General features: G+C 44.6%; 1 protein-coding gene across 5 annotated transcripts in view; it reads right to left on the bottom strand.

Moving 5' to 3' along the window:
- Positions 1 to 17,587, bottom strand: part of HOMEZ (homeobox and leucine zipper encoding) — a 19,746-nt gene extending 2,159 nt beyond the window's left edge. Inside the window, exons 1-3 of one of the 5 annotated variants that reach the window (XR_002482524.1) lie at positions 16,235 to 17,587; positions 14,914 to 16,073; positions 13,366 to 13,720 (exon numbers count right to left, since the gene is read on the bottom strand). Coding sequence is in view for 1 of the 5 variants with exons in the window: in XM_008067788.2 (XP_008065979.1) it covers positions 6,486 to 6,525 (40 nt within the window). In the remaining 4 variants the exon portion in view is untranslated. Of the gene's footprint in view, positions 1 to 6,485; positions 6,690 to 10,191; positions 10,197 to 11,603; positions 16,074 to 16,234 lie in introns of those variants that run through there. The other 4 variants (XM_021717467.1, XR_002482523.1, XR_504953.1 and 1 more) reach the window with 4 other exon arrangements.
- Positions 17,588 to 18,114: the final 527 nt, after the last annotated feature.

Below are 18,114 nucleotides of genomic sequence, written 5' to 3'. Positions count from 1 at the left end.
CAGCCTGTAATCCCTGTGCTTTGGGAGGCCAAGGTGAGTGGATTGCCTGAGCCCATGGGTTTGAGACCTGCCCGGGCAACTTGGCAAGACTTCATCTCTACAATAAATTAAAAATTAGCCGGGCATGGTAGCGCGCGCCTGTTCCACCTACTTGGAAGGCTGAGGCGAAATGACTGCAGGAGCCCAGCAGGTCGAGACTGCGGTGGCTGGGAGCATGCCACTGCACTCCAGTCTGGATGATGGAGACTCCAACTCCAACAAAACAAAACAAAAAACAAATAATTTCTCATTTAATTTTATAACTCTGTGAAGTCATCAGAGCCTGCTGTAATTCCCATTTTATGTATGAAAAAACTAAAATTCATCCAATTTAAATGACCCCAAGTCACATGACTGGTGAGTGTCGTTACCAAAACAAAAATATGTCTTTAAAGGTTAAGAAGGACAACTGATCCTGAGACAGCCTATTTTTCCAACTCAAACTCACTATGGAATTATCCTCCAACTTTCACCTTCTAAATTCATGGAACAAGAATTACCAAATGAAGACAACCACAAAAAACAAGAGGAGTAGTAATCTGAGAACTGTTAGTAACTATTTTTAGAGACAAGGTCTCACTACATTACCCAGGCTGGAATGCTGTGGCTATTCACAGGTGCAATCATTGTACGCCATAGCCTCAGATTCCTAGGCTCACTCTTGCCTCAGCCTCCCAGTAGCTGGGACTACAGGCATGCACCACCACGCCTGGCTTGTTACTAAGTCTTTCGCTCCTAACAATTTATGATTACCTTTAGAATGTGGAAAAATAGGTTGGGAATACAACTGACATATATCCATAAGGTAGGAAAGTACTGACCTCTGCCCAGCCCCCTTTTTTCCTTGCCTTTTTGGTGGTGGAGTGTTGGGGGGGAGGGGAATAATACCCTTTAAGCTCTAAGCCCAAACCTGATAGCTTTATTTTTCCCATCTCTGAGTTACATGGGAGATAAGGATCAGAGATCTGGGATAAATGAGGCTCACCCCACTCCTTCCCGGGTTTAGGTTATGTGAAAGTGGAGAGGGGAATGTTTCTTCCCCCAAGTCAGCCTCAGAACAAAGGTTATCCCCTCCCCCAATCTTTGTCTTTTCCAACAGCTCAGCCTCTCTCCAGGGAGCCCAGAGAGCTCCCTTAGACTCTAACAGCCCCCTTCACACAGTGCAGAAGGCCTCCAGCTCTTATCTTTTCAGCCCAGCTTTCGCCTCAAGACCAGGTGGACAAGCTCATTACACACTGTAACCAGCTCCTGCAAGCTACCTGGCAGCACCACTGCTACTAGGATTATGGGTGTGAAGACTGCAGGGATAGCCCCAGCTGTGCTTCATTCCTGAAATATATCCCAGAGTATTCTGTTGACAATTTTAACTCAGCTCCCTATGTGTGTTAGAGACCCTGTAATGCATCTGTCACCCTTGACTCTCAGGGAAATCGGAATCCCGTCTGTATTTATAAGTATTGCTTCTGATTTGCTAAGGATAGGACAGGATTCCTATGTAAATGCTACATGATAAATTGTGAAAATAAATCTCAAATACATAAATTTAGAGCAACAAAATATCAGGGATTTTACACTATGATTTAAAAAATCTAAAAGCATTTTAATGTGTCACCATTCCCTTTGAACAAGCAAATCTAACAAACTGAAGGCCATGCAGATCCTAAAAGCAATACAGCTTGAAGATGCCTTAAGAGGGTACATGGAAGCAGCATGGTGTGGTGGGTAGAAATATGAATTATTGAGTAAGGCCACCTCTGAGTTTGAATCCCAGTTCTGCCACTTATCAGCTGTATGATCTTGGGCAAAAGTTATTGAACTGATGTAAGCCTCAAAGTATAAAAAATTTTCCTCATGTGTAAAAAATTGAGATAGTGCCGAGTATATATAAATAGTACTGTATGCTAGGCATTATGCAGAGGCAGGGCATAAAGTACCTGTTAGAGATGTAAGTCCAGGGTGATGCAAATCAGAGACTGATTGCAGCTCTACCACTTTCTAGATGCTTAACTTTGCTAAGCCTTAGTTTCTCTTCAGAAAAAAAAGCTCCTACCTGGTAAGTTTATGAATAAATGAAAAAGTGCGCTTGAAATTATGCCCAGAACAAAAGTAAAAGCTCAATGAACAGCAGCTTTTATCATTACTTCAATTTCAAGGGGCACTTCTAAGATAATGCTCTTCCCAGACAACGGGGAAAGCAGGACAAAGACTGAATCCTTTAAAATCACTGATTTCAATCTGTTTTTGCAGAGACCTAATTCTAGCTAGCAGTGGAGGAAACCAGGGTATCCATGATTTTATACTTTTTATATTTGGATACAATTTAAGAATGGTTTTGCTGCTTTAAAAATGTATGAATACCAGCCGGGTGCAGTGGCTCAGCATGTAATCCCAGCACTTTGGAAGGCTGAGGCAAGAGGATTGCCTGAGCTGGGGGCTTGAGACCAGACTGGGCAACTTGGGGAGACCTCATCTCTACAATAAATCACAAAAACTAGCTGAGTGTGGTGGTATGCGTCTGTAGTTCCAGCTACTTGAAAGGCTGAGGCAGAAGGATCGCCTAAGCCCAGCAGGTTGAGGCTGTGGTGGCCATGAGTGTGCCACTGCACTCCAGCCTGGATGACAAGAGTTAGACTCCAACTCAAAAAAAAAAAAAAAAAAAGTATGAATATCACTGCTTTAGAATTGCATCCATAATTTGAACCCTTTTTTGATTGGCATGTGAATTGTCAGTGTGACAGCTCCACATTTCCCCTCCCCAGGTTCATCCTGGACAAAGTTGAGGAGTGGCCTATGAGGCACTGCTTGTATGGCCAAGTGCTAAACTGCCATTTAGAAACTGTGGCCCACCAGGAACACCACCATTCCAAGCTGAATACCTTATGAAGGCAATGTTGGACATTGACTTAACCTTATTTGTGTCCTGTTATAGAGATACAACACTTTTGATTTGCAGAAAATGTAGCATAAGGAACAAAGCAGTCCAATGGGAGGATTTAGACTGTTAGATGAGAATATAAGGCAGGCACAGCAATAAGCCTCACAAACTATAAGGAAGCATTTTGCTTTCATTCATGTCGTTTGATTATCTTTCAGATTTTCAGCATCCACTTGATATTTCATTGTAACATGCAAAACTGCAAAATAACATATGTGGTATTTCTTTTTCACTTACACAAAACACAAGTTATAGAAAACTTGCTGAAACAGAATGGCAGCTTAAATCAAGGCACAGCTTCCAGGTTACTTCCTTGGAAGAATCTGGCTTTGAACTAGGAGAAAACTACCAGAGTAGCTCATGAGAATTCTATCAAGTAGGGTAGACCCTATAGTAATCAAAACCACAATGAAGACAGTATAGTGCTTTGTGTTCTTGTGTCTCCATTTTGGTTTAGGTAGAAAAAGAAGGGAATCAAAGCTGGAGAAATAAGGAGTTCTAGGGCAGAAATGGTCGTGGTGGTATTTATTCTGAATAATTACCAAATGTACACCCTTATTAAATATGCCTACTTTGGGAGGCCCAGGCGAGTGGATTGCCTGAGCGTGCAGGTTTGACCAGCTTAGATAACTTGACGAGAATTCGTCTCTACAATAAATAAAAAATTAGCTGGGTGTGGTAGCGCGTGTCTGTAGTTCTGGCTACTTGGAAGGCTGAGGTGGAAAGATCACCGGAGCCCAGCAGGTCGACGCTGGGGTGGCCATGAGCATGCCACTGCACTCCAGCCTGGGCAACAAGAGTAAGACTCCAACTCAAAATAAATAAATAAATAAAATAATAAAATAAATATGCCAGATATACCCTACTGCTACTTAAAGTCCATGTTTACACAGTGCTAGGAAAAAGAGAACTTAGAACTTTAGGTTTGAATCTAGGCTCAGGTGTTAAAGTAGGAGACAGTTAAAGTGGGAGACCAGGTATGGTCCTGCATAATTCCCCAAATCTTTTAGAGATCTGAAATACTACATGAAATGTGTTTGGTGATACAGTTTTAAGGGACTTAGAGACTTTTAGTGATACTCAATTTATATGCTTAACTTTTTGGATCCTGAACCTCTTTGAGAATCAGATATAAGTTACAGACCTTTGGAAAGCTATGACTATCCCCCCTGCCAAAAAACATATACACTTAAACAGTGAACTCAGGGGGTTTGCTGACTGCTAGAAGCCAGTTTAAGAATTTCTTCTCTGCCTTATAGCCTTCTCAATTTTACTAAAGGCGATAGTGTAATCACTTAAAGATGAATAGCTTCATGTGAGGGAATAGGAAGAGTGGATAGAGAACTCGAGATTTTGAGTATGTCTACAAGGGATAGGGTATTTGTGATATTAGCTGGAAAAACAATTATATGACCAGTACCCACACTGCACTGGATACTAGCTCTTTACATTTGGATGTCCCCTCTGAGGGGACATTGTAAATCTAGCAAACCATGTGGATGTCCCCTCCCAGGGGATATAAAGAGGTTGCTGGTGATTATACAGAACAAACTTATGCAAATGCAAATTTTTCCAAAATGTGTGTTTCCTTGAAGTTTTCCATTTAAAAGCAATGAAAAAACCTATTTGAAATTTGTCAAGCTTCTGATCAGTCAGTTGAAAGTGGTTTTCAGGAATCACCAGTGCATCCTTCCAATTGTCTTCAATCAACAAACTGGACAGTAAATTACATATTATTAATGTAGGAGGAAGAAAACAAGGCTGCATTGTCTGCTGGAATAGAAAAACACCAGGTGGGAGATGTCAAATAAATTACTATTGCACAACTATGAATGAAACTATATGTCGGTGACTGTTTCATATGTTACCACACATTAGAAAAAGATATAAAATTGTGTGATTTGCCATAAATAAGTTCCTCAGTGTCCAAAATTCCATTATAAGCCAAATGTCATTACAATAAAATAACTGGTTCCAATGCTATACTATTTAATATGAAGTGATTCGTTTTTCACCATTTTGTAAAAAAGTGCAGTCGAGTTGCTGGTAGGTGATCTGCAAGACGTCAAGGGCAAAGGGCTAGATGTTAGTAAGCTACTCTCTGGTGTACTAAAACCATCTGCTTCATTCAGTTGTCCTGCTTGGGCCAGTTCTGTGTGATTCCAAACCTGCTATGTCCATGGTTCTTCTATCTATATAATGTAATTAGTTAAACATCACATAAACCTATGAAAAATTATTTCATTAGAAATTGTTCCTATGACAACTAAGTCAAATGCTTTGGAGAGACATAATACAATGGGAGAATATACATTAAAAATTGTTGAGTGAGCAAGACAACTGTAAAAGACTGAGGGATGGGACTTAAAAATTTCAAAAAGTATTCTGCACTCCGATTGCTCAAAAGTATCTAAATTCTCACTTCACTTTAAAGAAACCAAAATGGAAATCATGTATGATGAAAATGTCTAAATGGCTCTCAGACTGCACATAAGAATTACCTGGGAAACCTAAAAGCTGGGCCACTCTCCTCCCCATTCTGATTTAATTAGTCTGGACTGGGGCCCAGGCATCCATAGTTTTTAAAAAGTTCTCAGGGTGCAGCCAGGTTTGAGACTCCCTTGTGTAGTTAATACTAGAAAGACAATTGGGAACTCCAAACAGCAAACTTACACACACACAAAGTCTCACCACTACACCAAAATATTGGTGAAATGAACACGTTTAATTATAAAGTTTAAGATATGTATACTTTCTTTTAAAAATTTCCAACTTAGGCTTTTTCAAATTATTGCCCTCTACCTAACCTAATTATAGAATATAAAAGGACTTCAAATGTATGGTGAGGAGGAGGTTCACATGACAAAAAGATCTCCTGATCTGGGCCCACATAACCAAACAGGTCTCAGCTTGAGTCTTCTTTCACTTTATAAGTCTCGGATTAGGACGCCACACCAGGAACCTCTGAGGACTCAGGTTCTCAATTTCCTGGTTGTTTTTCTGAGTATGGCTGGGTATGGGAGTCGGAAGGGGCAGTTTTTTTTTTATAAACCTTTCATTCCCAAAGGCCGCTGCTCCCCAGAAGTAAGTCCAGGTTCTGTACGTGTGTTGAGGTCGCTAGGAGGTAGTCATGGGGGGGGGGGGGGGGGGGGGGGGGGGAGGCCTGGAAAGGAAATGTTTCTCCTATCCTCCATTTAACCGGCAGTCTAGAAAGCTTCGAACTGGGTCAGGAAACAAAAAGTTGCTGCACTTGGAGCGATGAGCCCCAGGAGGCAGGCGAATCTCAATCCTCCCTTCGCCAAGGGCGCCCCAGCCCAATCTTCCCCTCCTCCCCACACAGTCACCCTCCCCCAGTTACAACAGGGAACCGAAAAGTCCAGCGGAGAAAGGGGAGAGAACAGCGCGTCTTGGAACCTAGAATTCTCCTCCCACCAGCGCAGGGATGGGACTCCAGAGGTCGGAGACCGTACACGGGCTGGGAGGGAAGTCCAAGGGACTGGGGATCACTCACCGCGGTCCGGCCAGGGCGGCGGCTCCCAGCCTCGCACCATGGGCCGAGGGGAAAGGGGGGAGAGAGGGCAGGGGGCCTCCGAGTGGGAGTGGAGTTGCTGCCCGGTGCGGCCTGCTCCGAGTCCACCCGTACGGATGGCCGAGACCGGGACTGCCCCCCTCCCCCGCCCCCGGGAGCGCGCCGGTCTACACAGCCCTGCTCGAGCAAGTTGGAGGCGGGGCGGATGGGTGGGGCGGGTGTTCAGGGGCGGTGCCAAGGTGGCCTGAGTCCTGATTGGTGGAAGCAGGTAGGCGGGCCCCGGAGAAACGCACTGGGCTGGTCATTGGCTGCGTGGGCATCGGCTGAAACCGACTATTGGCTACGTGGATCTCAGCTGGGGTCATCTATTGGATGCGTGGGCAGGGAAGATGTCCCCGGGGCCAAATTGCCGTGGATGTTACCTCCCCCTACCCTCGACCTATCGGTGCTGGACCTTTGGAGTACACCGGGCCATGTTCGTTCCGAAATTCCCCAAGGAGGGACACAGCACTTTGCTGAATTGTCTGGACCACCAGCAACTCCCCATTTGCTTTCTCCAGAAAGACCTTTCCGCCGTCCGCTCTTCAACCTTACACGCGAGCTGCGCCTTCCCCGGCCAAGAGCCACCAGTAGCGTCAGCTGTAACAAAGCGCCTAAAGCAACCGGGAACTTGTGCTTGAGATCGATCAGAGATGTCTTGTCACCCGGAAAGACGAGGACCTTAGGAGCCCGATGCCCGCCGCATCCCGTGCCAAATAGCACCTGACAGATGTTCCCCAAACATCTGGAACAGCCACCTCGTCGGCTCCTACCAGACCCTCAGACTCTCTTCCCTGCCCTAGTAAAGAGGACCTGCTGTTCTCTTAATGTCTGGAGACCTTGGTTTTCGCTGTCAAGAAAGTAATGAGGGCTGATACGGGAGGATCTCTTGAGTCCAGGTGTTCAAGGCCACCAGTGCGACCCATCTCTCTTAAAAAAAATTTTTTTTAAAGGCAAAAAGTGGGATGACAAGATTTTCCACAAAACAGTATTCTACACAGTATGAAGTTCTGGGCCAAATTTTGTATATTTAGAATTCCCCATCTTCTGACTGTGAGACAAAGCAATAAACGTTAAGAAGTCATGTTTGCTCATTTCTGCTTGCCAACATAATTTCACAAAGCCCCCACCTTGTGACAACCTGCAGCTCTCTGGAAAGATGCTTTGAAGACAAAACAAAATAACAGTATACAGTCCCCTACGTCTCTCGCCTGGGTCACTATATTCCTTAAAAAAGATAAATAACCCTAGTCTTTGCCTTTTCCTACACATAAGATAAAGTCTGATAAGAGTTAGTGATTATGCCTCTGTAGTCTATAACTAGATATACACCTAATACCCAAATTTTGATATGGATTCTGTTTTAACGTAACTTCTGAGCAAGTTTAATATAGCTTCTGAGCACATATGGAACCCCCATTATCTGTATATAAGTCTAAAACACTGTCAGAGCAGTCTGATAGACCCTCTCTCTAAAGGACTGCTTCCAAGCTATAGGCCTCAGTCTGTAGTCCTAGCAAGACTCCTGAATAAAAATAACTTTAATTCTTTAAAAGCTTGACTTTTTTCTTTAGTCAACATGTTGAAAACTTGGGAGCAATAGTTTCTGAAGTGACTTTTCTGTCCTCTCGTTGGTCTTTGAAAAAGTCTCCTTTTGCCTAGTTATATCACATAATAGCTTATATAGTTACAATAATATAAAACAATTTCAAACTTTGCCCTGTATTCTCAGACCTCACCACTTCTCTTCTTTATATACACCCAAGAAATCAACCATCATAATACCCAACTTTTTTGTCTTCATTGCCACACTTTAAGGTCTACCTCTCTTTCAAGGTCTCTAGACATTATAAATATCTCTACTTCAGTGCTGAGCCCTATTTTCTGTTTCTGGCCCTGTATTTGCCCTGTTTCCTTCCTCTTCCTCATTACATTTAGAAATACTTTCAGCCGGGCGCGGTGACTCACGCCTGTAATTCCAGCACTTTGGGAGGCAGAGGCGAGTTCAGAGGTTTGAGACCAGCCGGGGCAACTCGGCAAGACCTTGTTTCTACAATAAATTAAAAAATTAGCTGGGCATGGTGGCTCATGCCTGTGATTCCAGCTACTTGGAAGGCTGAAAGAGAAGGATTGCCTGAACCCAGCAGGTCGGGTCTGTAGTGGCCATGAGCATGCCACTGTATTCTAGCCTGGGCAACAGTGAGACTCTGACTCAAAAAAAGAAAAAAGAAAAGAAAAGAAAAAGGAAAAAGAAAGAAATACTCTCAACTGCTAAGAGCCACTTTCACGTCCTTCAAATTAATATCTGGTAAAACATCATAGGGGTAAGCAATGGAAAGACACATATGGTCAGCTTTAAGGTTAGAAACTTTTGATCCTTCAGGTTTGAGCCAAGGCTGACGGTATAAACAGACCTTTCCCTAAATCATGACTATTACAATGTCCCATTGGTTTGTATGTAATGAAGGAAGGGTAACGTGAAACATTTTAGGCAGTAGTAGCTCTAAGTTACCAGTGGAGAGGTCATTTTCTTATAACCCAAACAATTGATGGGACTGGATTAACTGGGAAGAATTTATGCTTGTTTTGCTAGAAAGCCAAGCAAGAACCATCTGTGAGAGCTAAAAACCTGACTCTGGAGTGTTCAGTGAGTCACTGTGGGCATCACTGATCATGGGCTTGGAATTACAGAAGGTGGACAATTCAGTCATCTTTTTTGTCTCAGAAAAATACTCTCAAGAGTCAGGAGTGGGGGCAAAATCGAAGACAGTTGGAAAAGGGGGGAATCCATGGAAGGGAAAAGAAACTTTCCTGTCCCAGTTCTAATGTGTGGGCTAAAACCTTCTCCTTCTATGTGGGTTTCACTCTCTAGCTTTAGAAGATGGAGTGGATGGCAGTGCAGAAGTGAAGGAGAGGGAGAAGTCCAGGCTGACAAAATAAGGGAGGGTCCTATCTTCAGCAGGACAGTACCCATCCCCAACTCTTTCAGGGACTAGCGCTGAAGAATGGGGACTCACATTGTCCTCAATGTAGAGATGTTAATGTTCCACTGGTGAAAGTTTCCTTTCCCTTTGTGTGGCTAATAGCAGAGCTGACCAGAAGCACATTTACCCTATAGCTAAGGAATCAGAAGTTTCCGGCCCTCCCTTGAACTGACCTCTCTCCCAAGGCACTGGAGGAGCCCAGCAAGATGTTAACATGATTGCAGATTTTTTGTAAATTTTGAAAAAAATTTAAGTGATGATTGCTTAAGATTGAGGTCTCTTTCCTTTCTGACTCCCCCTCCATTGCATTTCCCCTTTCGTCAGGTGCCAGTAGAGAGGCCATGGATATTTGGGGATTGACTAAGAAAGTTCAGTTGAGGAAACATTTAGTGTGGGTCTAGTAGGTGCACCTTAAGTGGTTTGTGGTAACCTCTGTGAACAAAGTATCCCCGTGTAGGTATAGTGTTATGAATTGTACTGTGATTCCTCCAAACTTTGTAATAAAGTCCTAACTCCCAGCACCTCAGAATGTAATTACATTTGTAGATTAAAAAGATAATTAACAGCCGGGCTCGGTGGCTCAGCCTGTAATTCTGCACCTTTGGGAGGCTGAGGTGAGTGGATTGCCTAGGCCGCGGGTTCGAGACCCACTCGGACAGCGAGACCTCATCTCTACAATAAATCAAAAAAATCAGCCGGGCGTGGTAGCGCATGCCTGTAATTCCGGCTACTCAGAAAAGGCTGAGGCAGAAGGGTCGCTGGAGCCCAGCAGGTCGAGGATACGGTGGCCGGGAGCGGCCACTGCACTCCAGTCTGGGCGACAGAGTGAGACTCCAACTCAAAAAAAAAAAAAAAAAAAAGATAATTAAATTAAAATGAGGTGTTTGCAGTGAGTTCTAATACAATGCGACTTGTGCTTTTTTTTTTTTTGAGATGGTCTCACTCTCTGTGTAACGGCATGATCATAGCTCCCTGCAGCCTCAAACTTCTGGGCTCAAGCAATCCTTCCACTTCAGCCTCCTGAGTAGCTGGGACTACAGGCATGTGCCACCACGCCCAGCTAATTTTTTAAATTTTTTTTAGCAACAGGGACTCACTATGTTGCCCATGCTGGTCTCTAACTCCTTGCCTCAGGCGAATCTTGCGCTTCAGCCTCCCGAAGTGCTGTGATTACAGGTATGGCCACTGTGCCTGGCCCTGGTGTCTTTATAAGAGGAAATTTGGACACAGGTGTGTGTGCATGCAGGAAAGACTGTGTGATGGTGGTAGGGAGAAGACAGCTGTGTACAAGTCAGGGAGAGAGAAACCTCAGAATAAAAACAACTCTCCTGACACTGACCTCAAACATCCAATTTTCAAAACTGAGAAAATAAACTTCTGTTGTTCAACTCACCCCATCTATGCTATTTTGTTATGGCAGCCCTAGCAAACTTATATGGCTTCCAGGAACAATGTCACCAAGTCAAAGAGTGTGGCATTAGTCATTGTAAATCTGAAACACTGCAAAATTGCATAACACATATATGAAAGAAATTTGATAGAGGTTTTTCCAAGTTTGATAAAAATCCTATTATATGACATTATAGTTTACGAGGTGTGAAGGTGAAATTCTAAATTATCAAGAACTTTAAAAATGTCATCAATCACACCAAAAGACTGAATTACTTTTCTTACTCTTTATAGAAAACATCATATAATCATCATATGAAAAGGCTACCAAAGAGCATGCAGCCAAAAAAAAATCGTAGAAAAAAAATTTATCAGATAATTTTGACAGCTTTTCAAAAACTGTAATTTGTTATCTTCTCATTAAAAAAATAATTAACTTTTGTGCTCAATTTTTTTTTTTTGAGTTGGGGGTCTCACTCTGTCACTCAGACTGGAGTGCAATGACATGATCATGGCTCACTGCAGCCTCAACTTCCTGGACTCAGGCGATCCTCTCACCTCAACCTCCTGAACAGTTGGGACTACAGGTGAGTGCCACTATGCCCAACTAATTTTTTGATTTTTTTTTGTGGTAGATATGGGTCTCGCTATGTTGTCTAGTCTGGACTTAAAACTCCTGGGCTTAAACAATCCTCCCACTTTGGTCTCCCAAAGTGCTGGGATTACAGGCGGAAGCCACTGCACCCAGCCCCTGATATTGTATTTATTTTCCTTAAAAGGGGCTCCAAAAGTTGTGTGATTCAGACACTCAAAAATCTGATTTTGCCCCAGGACTAACCAAATGATTATGGGGAATATCTGCACTTTAGGGGAACTATGCTCTAGCATTCCATGCCCAGTCTCCTTCCTAATACCAGAGATGGAGGGAGCTGGAGGGCTGCCTAATCAGAAATGTAAGTTATTAAGGATTTAGGATAGCAAAGCTGTTTGTGGAAGAAAGAGTTCAGATGAGCCTACCCCAAATTAAGATAAGTCTGCAAAGAGGTTGGGGCCACAGAGACCCTAGGAAATAAGCCATGGAGAGAACCCCTGGAAACCCCCACATACCTCTCCTTGGGTGCCTGCTCCTCATTCTGACTCTACCCTTCAGCATTTCTGGCTTCACTTACAAGTGCTGAAGAGTGGGGTGCTCTGTAGTGACATCACACCTTGGACATTATGATGTAATGAGATGGCATCTGTTATTCTCAGCCTGGGGATTCCCTATTAGGAACATTTTCATTATCTAATAGGTAATCATTCAGGAGATGAGCTTGTCTCCTTAGCTCAATCCTGTTAGAACTTAATCGTTTTCTTTTCTTTTCTTTTGAGTTGGAGTCTCACTCTGTCGCCCAGACTGGAGTGCAGTGGCCACTCCCGGCCACTGCAGCCTCGACCCGCTGGGCTCCGGTGATCCTTCCGCCTCAGCCTTCCAAGTAGCCGGAATTACAGGCGTGCGCTACCACGCCCAGCTAATTTTTGATTTATTGTAGAGATGAGGTCTCGCCTGCCCAGGCAGGTCTCGAACCTGCGGGTCCAGGCAATCCACTCTCCTCAGCCTCCCAAAGGCACGGGATTGCAGGCTGAGCCACCAAGCCCGGCTGAACTTAATAGTTTTCAAGGACTCCTTCCCTTTATTACCTATCACTCCATTCTGGATCAAACAGAGGTCTTTGCTTTTTCTCTCCATTTGTTTTAGTGTTGCCCTTGATGAGGAAAGGGCTTTGCTCCAGCCTTCAATGCTTAAGGAAGAGAATGTAACTCCAATGGCCCACTTAAGAAAGAAGTCCCCCACCCAAGAGGAAACACATGACTCTTCCCTACCTGTTCCCTTTCACTGGACCAACAGCAGGCACTGGGTTCCAAGGAACTAAGAGCTGGGTCCTGGTGACTTTCCCACTACCCAATATGGTGGCAGGAACCTGTTGGAGTGTCTTATACTATGGCTACCCAACTCCTCCATATCTTTCCCACCCTTTTGCATAACCAGAACTGCAGCAGAAATAGGACTTTTAAGAAATAAGGTGAGCCGGGCTTGGTGGCTCAGCCTGTAATCCCGCGCCTTTGGGAGGCTGAGGGGAGTAGATTGCCTGAGCCTGCGGGTTCGAGACCCGCCTGGGCAACTTGGCAAGACCTCATCTCTACAAAAAATTAGCCGGATGTGCGCCTGTAGTTCCAGCTACTTGGAAGGCTGAGGCAGAAGGATCGCCGGAGCCCAGCAGGTGGAGGCTGCGGTGACCGGGAGCGGCCACTGCACTCCAATCTGGGCGACTGAGTGAGACTCCAACTTAAAAAAAAAAAAAAAAAGAAATAAGGTGACCAAGAAACAGAGGGTCAGGGAGGGAATCTTGCCCCTGGATGGGTCTCTTGCCACCCTCGGCCCCAAATGAAGACTACTTCTGAATATCTTATGTTATACTTTCTTTTCATATTTCAACTTTATTTCAAACATGAGGTTTTGTATCCAGAAGAGAGAGCAGCTGCATGAGAAAGCTGAAGTGAGGCACAATACTAGTGGGTTTGGGGCCCAGTGCACAGGGTTGCACTGTGAAGGAATTGGAGAGGTCTTGGGAGGACTGCTGAGAACATTGCTGGGGAGGGGGGGGCGGTTCAAAAAGGAACTTTTTGTTTCCTTCCCAGGTTAGCTATTCAATGGGTAGATTATTAGGTCTTTTAAGCAAAAGTCACTGTTCTTTAGCAGCATCAACAAAAAAGAAGCGCCAAAACACAGAGAACACCATCAGTCCCTTTTGTTTCTCTTGATGCCTGGATGAGAAAGGGAATGGAAACTAGTAGCAGAAAATGAAACATTTCTGATATTATCCCTTGCCATGAAAAACCAGGGGTCTGTGTCGAGACCTGTTTCTTTGCTTGGAAATGGGATGTAGTCAGAAAGCCTGGGTTTAAGCCCCATGGTGAGCTACACTAGCAAATTCTCTGACCCTGATGGTCACTTCTCATCTCTGGAACTGTGTCTCTGTAGAAAATCCTGAACCCAGCATTCCTAAAGACAAGACTTTTCAGGTCTCTGATTCATATGTGTGTGTGTGTGTAAACTGCAGGGATCCAAACAAGCTCCAGAAAAAACACATGAGTTAGAAGCAAGGGAATGTGGACATTAGATTGGAAAATTGAGAAGTTAGGGCTTAAAATGAAATGAGGGGCTACATTCATAAAGAAAAACAAGAGAACAGGGGGAAACCTATGAGACAGGTAGGTATAGGAGGACATCCAAGGTCTAGACGAGATAAGAGGACCGTGTTCCTGCTAGGTTGCCTCAAGGACCCAAGCCCATGACCATGGCAGTGTTTTTCTCTTATGGCACTTCCCAGTTCATGGTTGACATGTTATACCCCAAACTGCTCCTGTTCATACAGTCATCAGACTTTAGAGAAACGTTTCCATCACAATGCCTTACACATACATGTAACAGAATTCCTAAAGATTCTGTCAAACTCCTAGTGTGTCCCATGTCAGATAAGACTGAACCAACTAGGAGAAACCAGTGGTTGCAGCTGTCTAGGTCAACTCTGCTCTGCTTACTGAGGCTGTAAGAAATATGGATGGGAGTTTTGGAAAGAGCAGCATAGGAAGGAAAGAGCATGCTGCCTAATCTTGGTGGATGTGCAGAAGGTGGGGTGTGTGGTAACGCTGTACCAGCTCAACCCAAGGTGAGGGAAAAGCCAGGGGGTGAGAAGACTCTCAGTGCTCATGTCCTGGAAGAAGAGTGCACACCAAAGGCATCAGAGCAGGGAATCCCTCCAGAGAATCTCAAAAGGACCAGGCACACAGAAGTCTCTCAAGAAATATTCGTTTCTCCCCTATTTTACAAAGCTCAGTGGCACTGACAGTTGTGTAAGTCCAGGTTCAAAGAGTGGGGCATGCGTTATTTATGTGTGCAAGGCAGCGGCTCAGTCCAGGCCCAGTCTTGGAGCAATGAGGGAAACTTATCAGCTTACCCCAGGTCCTGAGGCAGCTCCATAAGGGAGGAATGAGAAGACTCATGTGGATTGTCCTATAAAGCTGAGAATGGAGGTATGGGTGAGCCAAGGTATTTATCACAGAGGACTATCAATAGTTTCTTCTCCCCAATCAGAGTTTGCATTTACCCTGTCACGCCAGGGCTCTTAGAAAGGGCCCAAGCACAGACCATCTAGCAGTTGTCCTCACTGGGAACCCTCCTAGTGGAAACTAGTTGGAAGAGGGAGGGAGGTTACACACCAACAGATGTGAAGGGTTGGCTAGAGCTAGGAGAGAATTCCAATGTATGAAAAGGTTAGAGTTTAAATAGGTTCCCAAGTTCTCTAGCAGGTAGGTGGGGTGGTCCTTTGCTGATCCTCCACAGCTGGGACACTGGCACATGAGACAGCAGCAAGCTCCTGCAAGTCACAGATGAAGCTTGGGGTCCCTTGCCTTCTCCTAGTCAGTCAGGGAGACTGCAAGGATGGGAAGGCAGAGCACAGTCAGAAACTATGGTCTTTTTCCTAATAAGAGATGATACATAAGCAAGGTTTTTAATTTTGTTTTTAAAGGGAAAGAATGTAACATGGTTACACACAAAGGCTCTGGAGATTTCCTAGGTTCCCAACCCTAGCTCTGCCATTTACTAACTGTGTGATCTTGAACAAATGACTGAGCTTCTCTGAACCCATCTCCTTATCTCTAAAACAGAGACAATGATAATGTTCAATTCACAGGGTTGTTCTGAGCATGCATGCAAAACAGATTTTATGATCTAGAGCCCTAAGTTTTGGGAAAACAAACAAACAGATTTTAGCGATACGTGTTAAGAAAATGCGAGCTATCACCATTAATACAACATAGCGGTAACATATACACATTAGGCAAGAGATTATTACACACTGAGCCTTGATGCAATCTCCCTCTCATCCCTTATCCTCTCTTGGGGTCCTAATTGGTGACTAAACAGTACATTCTGTGGTGGCTTCTGATACCAAGTCTTTCTTCACTTTGCTGGAACTTTGACCTGAAGGTGATCCACAAGATGCATTAAATTCTTCCTGTTTTCTTCATAACATAAGGTTAGTGTTTAAACGAGCATCTGAAAAATGACCTGGGGGTTCCTCTTTTTCATTTATCCTTCTTCAAAGGGTGAAGGCTGTGGACAGGAGGGGCATGGTAACATGTCCCATACTCTTTCCAGAATCCATGTGTGAGCATGTGGGCATGTCCCCCTTCACTTAGTGATAAGGAAGAGGAAAAACCAAAAATTTTTCTTTGAGAAATCGACAACAGAAATGGGTGTGGGGAACTAGTTACCTGGGAACTCCTTGTTCATCTGTAGAATCAAATCAGGAATTGCTTCTTTTCCCTCTTCTCCTTTCTAGAAGACTGTCAAGAAGGAGCCTGAGGGAGGAAGATGGATCAACCATGGTCTTGGAGAAAAGGAAGAAGGTTCTCCACCCCTTCTGGAGGGAGAAGGAATAGCAGAGATCAACAAGGATGAAGAGGGAGGAACATGGAAATAGACAAGTGAAGGTAAATACCCTACATGTTAAAAGAAAAAAGTGATGAGAAGGAGGGACAAGGAGAGGAAGATAAAAGCAAGAGGTTAGGAATAGGGTAAGAGGAGGAAAAAAACAAGCAAGCAGAGAAGGAATGCCCTCTGGTGTCAAGGCTAACAAGGAGGAGAGACATAAGGCATGAATGTGAATGGGTCTCGCTTTCCCCAGTTCACTTGCTCAGGTTATGGAGCAGACTGCTGTCTTCTGGTGCCATTTAATATTCAAGTTGCTTTCTTTCTTTTAATTTTTTTGAGAGACAAGGTCTTGTTATGTTGCCCAGGCTGGTTTTGAACTCCTGGCATCAAGCAACGCTCCTAAAGTGCTGAGATTACAGATGTGAGCCACGGCGCCTGGCCATTTTAATTCTTGATTTGAAATGTTTACTATTCCTTACACCTATAATATTTTATCCTCAAGAGAGCCCTAACTTTGTTTCCTTTCATCTCTGGGGTTCTCGAGCATCATTTTCCCCCACAGAGATGCACCTTCCCAAAGTTGTCTCGAGCACCAAAGCTGGAAGTCTGTGGGGACAAGAGCAAAATGGGGCAGAGGATAAGCCGTGGTTTGGAAAAGGCTCTGGAAAACCCTGAGACTGCAGACTGATTATGGAATGCTTCCTGGATTCTGGAACATCGGTGCCCAAAACTAGAAGACCCATCTCAGCCCCAACCAGACGCTTAGGGTGCTAGTCCTGAACTGCAGCACTAAGTTGGAGAGTGTGGCTTCTAACCTACACTCTGCCATGCATAGATCATAAAATGTCAAACAAGAAGTCTTAAAAGAACATCTAATCCAAATCCAATTACCCAAGGAAAAAAACTGGGGCATGGAGAGGTAAAGTAACTTGCCCAAAGTTACACAGCTCATCAGTGACTCCCTTTTCTTCTGAGGTTCAGAAAGAATAAATCCGTGATTCTCCTGATTGACCGTCCCTTGACAAACAGCCCATAAAGTGCTTGGAGGTTATTATAAGGCACCCCAGAAAGGCAAGGCTGGCATTTTTCTGGAAGCCCCTGAGTGTTCCAACCCCTTAGGCACCTCGTTATTTGGCTACAAGGGCAGGCCTGGAGTTGCTTTAGCTTCCATTTTAATCGCTAAGACTACCTGGAGGCTGGAGGAAGGAAGGAGCTCTGATTGCTACCTGTCATCACTCTCCAGTCTGTCCGCAGAGACCAAAGCCAGAACTGTCAGGGGTGACAAGGGAATCCGGTCACAATGCCAGGGACCAAAGGGCAATGGCCAGATTTCTGGGCTTAAGCAAGGCAATTATGGCTGAGTTAAAGCTGGCAAGGGCAGGACTGGGGGAGCTGAGATGGCAAAGGCAGGTAGGAAAAGGAAATGAACCAGCAATGGAAACTTAACTGGTGTGGGCTACTTCACAGAATACTTCCTCCACCCCAAAGAGCTCCCTTAACCTTCCCCGGCCACGGCCTGACGGGCCTACTCACTTTCTTCCAGCGCCCATTCGCTCCAGACAATACCACCATCACCCCTCCGGCGCCCTTTCGGGTCTCCCTCCTCCCCTCCTGCTACGCCTCGGGCTCCTTCCACTCACATCCAGCCAACGTGCTGCACCCCAATCTCCCCGAGCTCCGTGGCTTCCGCCCACGCCCCTTTGCAATTCCCTCCCCCCTC

Source organism: Carlito syrichta, unplaced genomic scaffold (assembly GCF_000164805.1).
Source record: "Carlito syrichta isolate Samal-C Ts95f unplaced genomic scaffold, Tarsius_syrichta-2.0.1 Scaffold309773, whole genome shotgun sequence".
NCBI lineage: Eukaryota > Metazoa > Chordata > Mammalia > Primates > Tarsiidae > Carlito > Carlito syrichta.
This window is presented reverse-complemented; position numbering and strand designations above follow the sequence as displayed.